The sequence below is a fragment of the Myiozetetes cayanensis genome, unplaced genomic scaffold (genome assembly GCF_022539395.1).
Source record: "Myiozetetes cayanensis isolate MyiCay16 unplaced genomic scaffold, myiCay2020 scf5-8, whole genome shotgun sequence".
NCBI lineage: Eukaryota > Metazoa > Chordata > Aves > Passeriformes > Tyrannidae > Myiozetetes > Myiozetetes cayanensis.
The window spans coordinates 103,660,030-103,667,536 of NW_026087742.1; the positions used below are offsets into that span (position 1 = coordinate 103,660,030).

Genomic DNA, 7,507 nt, shown 5'->3' on the forward strand with positions numbered 1-7,507 from the left:
AGGCATGGCAGGATAGGGGAAAGGCTCCTCTCAGCCAGCCCACGCCCCAAACATTGTACAAGTCTAGTCCCCAGCTACAGCCCTTGTATTTGCCAGCCCAGCCAGCCACACGCCTCTTGTGACATGACCATGCATAGACCAGCTCTGAGGGTCTGCAGAGAAAAGTTTTCAAGGCCAGGATGGATGGGGCTTGGAGAAACCTGGTCTAGTGAAAGGTGTCCCTGCCCACGGCAGGAGGTTGAAACTGGATGGTCTTTAAGATCCCTTCCAACCCAAGCCATTCTGTGATTCTGTGAAAAAGCTGACAGTGCTATTGCAAAACTTCTCATTCATCTCTCATGGGAAAAAATGCGGAAACCTGTTATGCATGTGTGCTGAAGGTCCAAAAATCAAGATGCCATGAAAAGAATCCCCTCTGGGCAGTACAGAAGACTGTGCCAAAGACAAAACTCTGGTTGTGACACATAAGAAAACCACCTGCTCATTGTGAGAACCCCCATTAGTATTAAGGAAATTATTTACACACACGAGATAAGTGATTTGTGGATGCAGGCAGATAATTAGTTATGTCTAAATCCCAAAATCATTAAAGTGCAAAATTACAAATGACAGATGAGATGTATTAGCTTACAGGAATAGGGTTCTAATGACCTAAAATATGTCTTCAAAGATAATAATGGAAAATTATGGTCCTTTTATTTCCAGCATATGGAAATTCATGTAGCTTTATTATGAGAAACTGTTAATTTTGCATTTGCCCTGAATTCTGAGCAGTGCTCCTGCAGTATTTATTTAGTATTCTGTACTATTCTCATAGACATTGATATTTTTCCTATGTACAACCTAGTGTTGACAAACTGTAATTTGAAGTTACTTTAAACAATATCTGGAAGCAACTATGAACTCACAAATATCAATGCAAGGTCTAAGTATGAGGAAGAAAATATTCAGTTGAAAATGCTAAGAGAATCCTGAATGTCATCCAAAGACTAATCTGGAAAAATTACAGGTCAATACAGAATATTAATTGCATCTTCTGTATTTTGCTCCAGAAATTTGACAGGAGATACAATTTGGATTGAAATACTTGAAAATATTTAATAGTGCAATCAAAAATTATTAACTCACTGCATTCTAACGTGGAATAAGGAGTTTTTCTCCTTCCTCTCTTACTACAAACAGAGAACCTTTGAGGCATGAGAGAGGCATTCATGCAGGAATTCAAGGAATCTTCCTAGCGAAGGAGGAAATCAGAAATTAAAATAGGAGAAGTAAAGGGAGTTTGATTAGTTGGACAGTAAAGAAAGAAAACTGGTGCCCACTTTGAGCCTTTCTGTCCAGCCTCTGAGAAAAAAGAACGTTAGAAAATTAGACACAAATAAAAACATGCTTTTGGTACAAGTATGGATGAGGTCCCATAACTCTGCATAAATTGTTCCATTGCATTGCTGTGGAAAGATCTGAAGGAACTGTCTTGGCTATTTCAGGTAGCTTCAGACTAGACATGACCTCCATCTCTGGAGAGGATCTGGGGAAAACATGTCTCAGTCACTACATAACACTTTGTGTGCTTTTATTAACAGCAGTTCCTGTTGCATGCTGAAAAATTAGGTGCTGCTTGATATTTTGCACAAAATGTTCTGTTCTTCTCTTACAAGTAATATTTAGGGAGAAGATGCAGTGAGAATAATGGGAATTACGTGCATGCTCGTTTCACGTAATTCTAACCATTCTACTTCTCAAAGACCAAAGTCCAACCCTCCTGGTGCAAATGCTGATGGATTCACACTTGGCAGGTTCTGCATGGAAGAAGCCGCTGGCTGGTTCAGAAAAGTGAGCTAATCCAGACTTCAGTGCCTATTTCATTATAACAGGTTATTTCAACACTGGTTTACCTTAAACACATTTTCTAACCACCTGCCAGCATACCTACTTGCATAATTTGAGAAAACCTTGATCCTTTTCAGGAGACTTGCCACTATTCATTGCCTTAGAGAGAAGGGCAGATGAACAGGTTGTGACCACTCAAGGATAAAATCCAAGCCCTGTGCCTGTCATTAGAGATTTCATCACTGACTTCAGCTATGTCAAGATGAGACAAAACTTGCTCAATGACAAACAGACCTGAGATAAAAGGAAGAAGCTGTAAAATACAAGCCCCATCAATCTGATTAATTCGTAAAACTGAGTTCTTTTAGAAACTCTTTGTAAAATATTCTTATTAATCTTACTTATTCTGGAAAAATACCTCTATTAATATGTAACTAAATAATTGCACCATAGTCTCTGAGATCTAGATATCTTAATTAGGTATTTTTCTCTTCTTTCTTTCTTTTTCTTTCTTTCTTTCTTTCTTTCTTTCTTTCTCTTTCTTTCCTTCTTAGTTCTCTGCATTTCCTATTGCTTAGAAAATTATTTTTTATATTTAAAGGGGGTTTTATTATTTTTTCCTTTTGTCTTGTGACTTTGAAAGATAAATCCAATGAACTGTATTAACTGGGGTAACATGGTATAAGCATATTTCTGAGTAAGTTAAAGTAGGACTTTCAAAAACAGTCAAGGTGGAAAATGTTTGGGTTTGTTGGGTTTTTTTTGCTGAAACTTCAGCTTCGAAAGTCACGTGACTTTTCTGACTTGAGAAGAAAGAAGGCAGGCACTTTCTGTTCTTATACAACAGTAGGTTTCCTGATAGCGTGACTTCCTCATTGTGAAATGAAAAACAAGAGGAGTTAAGACAACACAAACACTGCTGTCTTTCACAGAGACAGTATTGTCCATTTTTTATCCCAGTCTGGTCACTTCTAGGAATTGAAAAAATGTATATTGATTAAATGTATGTAGTTAGGTTCAGTCTGTTCTTTCCTACTTTATTCAGATTCAGTCTCCCTACCAAAAGCCCTGTCCTGAGGGATACACAACCCATGAAATAAATCTTAGCTCTTCTACTACTAGCCATTGGCTGCTGCCCTGTGATTTGGAAATGCTTCTGTTCTTTGCTCATCTCCCTTTTTGCTCCAATAGAGGATAAACAGAGCCAGTTAGGGTGTTTGCATAAATCCTAAATTACTCTTCCAAGGCTCCAGGCACTTTCCACTGTGTGCCAAAGGGTTTTGGCTAACACCAGCCACCAGAATGCACACTTCTTTATGCAATTCTCTTGTAGCATCATGTTTCATGCTGCCCCTCTGTCTAAATAAAGGCGAATCTTGACCAGTATTGGATACACTGAAAAATAGAATGTGAGTGTTGTGAGAGTCAGCAGCACGACAGTGCCTTCCCATATCCCAAACTACTCTTAAGTCAGATTAAGCTAAATCTAAGATCAAGAGTTTATTTACAGTATCTAAGGATGGATGTGATAGTTGCACAGCAGTAGAAGAGGGTGAAAAGAAAACCTCATGTATGCCGAGGAATTGCACTTCTCTGGGTGGCCCAGCTGGGTCCGTAGATCAGAGAATCACCTAAATCATGATCCAGCTCATTCCTCAGCACAGGTCAACATCTGTAGGTCATGTCCAGAGGAAGAGCAGGGCTGGGAATAATTCCTCCATCTTTTCATACTCCAAAGTCATTTTGGGGTCTATCCAGATGGAATTTCCTCATCTTACCCACCATTGTCCTCAGGGACATCCATACCTCCACCGGGACAGAGTCTCAGCCTCCCTTAGGCCAGACTTTTGGCAGTTCCCCCCGTTTTGAAACCACTCCTGTCCTTTGTGCTTCCTCCAGCACTGCCCCTTCCCCTCGGGTCAGGGGAGTCACAGTGCTTTCCAGCCTGTGCCAGGCTGGAAAACGTCCCGATCCCAAGGTTAAACTTCGGTGTTCTGAACTCTTTTCCATCAGGACGCTCCCACCCGGGGGCGCACCTTGGTGCTAGACACCCTCCCCCGCGCAGCAGGCTTGGATACGGACCATTACGCCGTATTCCAAGCAAATACCGAGGCTTTTCCCCCGCCTCTCCCCTCAGCCGTGCACAAAGCGCGCCATCACCGCTCCGCGGCCAGGGCGGCGCCGCGGCCCTTTAACATGGTGCCTCTCCAGGCAGAACCCCGAGACAGGGGCAGCGCCGGGCTCGCTTTTGGGGTTTTTCGGGGCAGCCGGCGGCGGGAGAGGCGAGGCCGGCGGTCCCGGCGGTCCCGGCGGTGCCCTGAGGGCCGGTCCCGCCCCGGGGTGAGCGGGGGGGTCTCGGCCCGCGGCTCCGCCAGGGGGCGCCCCCGCGCGGGAGGGGGGAGGGGGCGAGTCACGAGACGCCGCCGGCGGGGCCGAGGCAGGGTCCGGGCGGGGCGCGCCCATTGGCTGAGGGCGAGCGCAGCGGGCGCGCCCATTGGCGGGAGGCGGGGCGCGGGTGTCTATAAAAGCGGCGGCCGGGGCGGGCGGGCTGCACTCTCCGAGCCGGGGAAGCAGCGGGAGCCGCGCAGGGTCCGCAGCCGCCGAACGCCGCCGGGACATGCTCGCAGCCTGACTGACCGCAGGTGGCCGCCGCGCCCGGGACACGAATGAAGAAACAGCTGCTCCTCCTGTTCACACACCGGGGACTCGTCAGCCGAGGGGGCCGCAGGGGGAAGCGCCGCCGAAAATGGCATCGTTCAGTATCCGCGCCGCTCGTCCCGAGGACTGCTCTGACCTGCTGCGACTGATCAAGGTGCGGGCGGGGCGCAGACCGGGGGGTCCCTCCGTCCCGGCGGCGCGGGGGGGTCAGCGCTGGCGAGGCCCGAGCAAAACAAGGTGTTGCGCAAGGGCGGGGGGGCGGGGAGAGGCCGCTCACGGCTCCTTCTCTTGCAGGAACTAGCCAAGTACGAGGACATGGAGGACCAAGTGGTGCTAACGGAGAAAGGTATGAGACGGCCTCAGCTCTCCGGGTGGGCGGCTGAGTAGCGGTGTCTGTGGCTCAGGCGCCCGTGTGTTCTGCTCTTCCAGAACTGCGTGAGGATGGTTTTGGCGAGCACCCTTTCTACCACTGTCTGGTTGCAGAAGTGCCGAAAGACCAGTGGTCGTCTGAAGGTGAGGCTTCCCGATACTTTTGAATGCTAAAAATACAAAGGCATCATGTGCTTAATGTTATCGATTGTACATAAGGTTCCACCAGCAAACTGGGGTAGCAGGAGTAGGGTAACTGGTAAATGCAGTGATGTTCTGGTAAATGCAGTGATGCTCTGCTGAAGCGGTTGCTAATCCTAGGAGCGTGGGAAGATCAGGTGTAACATAATGTACTTGACTCCAGTTAATTAAATGGTTTTTCTTGTTTGACCCTGACTTACCTTTATGTAATTCTGTTGAATCACATTTTTTTCTTTAATTTGTCCCCAATCTTCAGGTTACAGTCTCTAGCTTCGCCATGTACATGGCCCTTCCGTGTACATGGATGGGCGGGGAGGTAACTAAAAGATCCGTTACACAATAAAGTAGATGATCATAATATGAGGTAAGGTCTACAGGGACAAGTGCTGTTCCCAAACCTTTACCAAAGACACAGTAGATCAGAAACCTGTTTGCACGCTTCTCTTACAGTATGTGCAGAAATAGTTAAAATATTCCAGGTTTATGTTTGAGTGGGCTGCTGTTGGAAGAGTTATTTCTCTTCTCTGTTGAGCCACAGAGTTAAAATTGAAGCTGCAGCTTTACTTACCTTGACTTTATGGTGCTGAAGGTAAATAAAGCAGCATGATGCTCTCATGAAGGCTTAAGTTGAGGTGCTTGAAATGCTACTGTAAAGGTGGCCTGGGATTAGACCTTCTCACTCAGTGTAGTTACTGATAAATGTACACAGAAAGATCAGTGTTCTTCAGAGTTTGACAGACTGTTCTAGTTGCTAAGGAAGCAGAGCTGGGGCAGTCATCTAGATTGTGAGCTGATGTGTAAAGTTCTTACTTGTATTCCAGAGTGGAAATATTGATAAATCAGTAAGGTGTGCGTTACTTTGTAGAAAGAGGCCCTGTGTTAGTACTTACTGTGATAGTGCTTTTGAGGATTTCAGGGTATGGCTAGGGCGAAGTTTGTTCTGTTAGGCTGATAAAAGTTTGTCAGAAATTATATTTTCAATTGTGTGCTTACTTGTAAACTTCATTTTAAATTCTAACCTAATATCGAATGTCTGCATGTCACAGAGAATATGTATATTTAAACATGCCTGTAAGATTTTAATATTTTTGCCTTCTAAATTCAGATGAGCTGAAGTTACACCCTTTGTTTCAGAAACATGCGTTGTGGGCTTTGCCATGTATTACTTCACTTACGATCCATGGATTGGAAAACTGCTGTATCTTGAAGATTTTTATGTGATGGCCGAGTATAGAGGTATATATTACAGAATTAGACGAGTTGCTTCTTATAAGGCTTTTTTATATTTAAATCTTAAGTTTCTTGTTTCTTTTCGTTTCTTTAGGACTTGGTATCGGGTCAGAAATTCTGAAGAACTTGAGTCAGGTATGTCTTATCACTAAGTCTAAACAAGCAGAACTGGGCACAAAGCAGTGTTCTTGCTTTTCTCTTAACCACGTGGAGCTTCTCCTTCAGCCCTTCTCCAACTTAAAGGAGGTGACAGGACGCTAGACAGCTTAAAACATTGTCTAGAGTCTGGTAAACAGTGAGAAATGACTGACAGAATGAACTCGATGACTGGTGATAGGTTGCTGAGTAGTCTCACGGGTTCTTGCTGTGCCCTGGGGCTGCTGTGTGAGCGCCTGGTGTGTCCTGCCTTGCAGGTGGCCGTGAAGTGCCGCTGCAGCAGCATGCACTTCCTCGTCGCCGAGTGGAACGAACCGTCCATCAGGTTCTACAAGAGGAGGGGCGCCTCCGATCTGTCCACTGAGGAGGGGTGGAGGCTCTTCAAGATCGACAAAGAGTATCTCTTGAAGATGGCAACAGAAGAGTGAGAGATTATTCCAGCAAATAAATTCTTTCTGCGAGTATATATGCTCTCTGAATAAACTCCTTCTTGCTTTCTGTGTATGTACATGTTATAGTGGAATAAAGTAGTGTGGACCCTAATAATGACAATGCTATGCAGGTGTGGTCATAGAGTAATTGGTACTGTGATCTGGAGCTGGCATCTGTGAAGTTCAGTATGTGCTTGTGTGCATCCTTTACCAGTGTGGGCTTGTAATCCTTGTATATGGAAACTTCATTCTTGTAAGTGTCATTCAAATGTGTACAATGTACACACTGGTAGGGTTTGTTTTAATTATTGCCTTTTATAAAAATAAATAGTGTTTTCACTTCATGGCAGTAGTTTTGACTTTTACTTCTCACCAACAGTTTTCAGTTAAATAACATGCAAATTAATAAAAGACTTGCTGATTCACCCAAACATTTTCACGATGAGTGAAGCAATTTACCATAGTCCCAGTGGGTAAAAGGTGCACTTGTGTGCCTGTGGGACCCAGGGGTGAGTTATGAGCACCTGAGTGTTTGGTGGGGTTTGAGATCAACCTTTACTTCCTGTGTGGTGCAGAGCCTCCTGTCTTGTGAACTACATTCTCAGGTACAGCTGGGATCCCTAAATCAGGCT

At 45.2% G+C, this 7,507-nt stretch overlaps 1 protein-coding gene across 1 annotated transcript; it reads left to right on the forward strand.

Annotated features, from left to right (window-relative positions):
- The first annotated feature begins 4,380 nt into the window (after nucleotides 1-4,380).
- SAT1 (spermidine/spermine N1-acetyltransferase 1) lies at nucleotides 4,381-7,219 on the forward strand. The gene is made up of 6 exons (XM_050333263.1): nucleotides 4,381-4,642; nucleotides 4,783-4,834; nucleotides 4,918-5,001; nucleotides 6,193-6,294; nucleotides 6,383-6,423; nucleotides 6,702-7,219. The coding sequence occupies exons 1-6, from the start codon at nucleotides 4,577-4,579 to the stop codon at nucleotides 6,870-6,872; spliced, it is 516 nt and encodes a 171-aa protein (XP_050189220.1). The 5' UTR covers nucleotides 4,381-4,576; the 3' UTR covers nucleotides 6,873-7,219.
- Nucleotides 7,220-7,507: the final 288 nt, after the last annotated feature.

Coding starts and splice junctions, on each gene's coding strand:
- SAT1 (XM_050333263.1), top strand. CDS start 4,577: ATGGCATCGTTCAGTATCCGCGCCGCTCGTCCCGAGGACTGCTCTGAC. Junction 4,835..4,917: donor AGTGGTGCTAACGGAGAAAG/GTATGAGACGGC, acceptor CTGCTCTTCCAG/AACTGCGTGAGGATGGTTTT. Junction 6,295..6,382: donor TGTGATGGCCGAGTATAGAG/GTATATATTACA, acceptor TCGTTTCTTTAG/GACTTGGTATCGGGTCAGAA.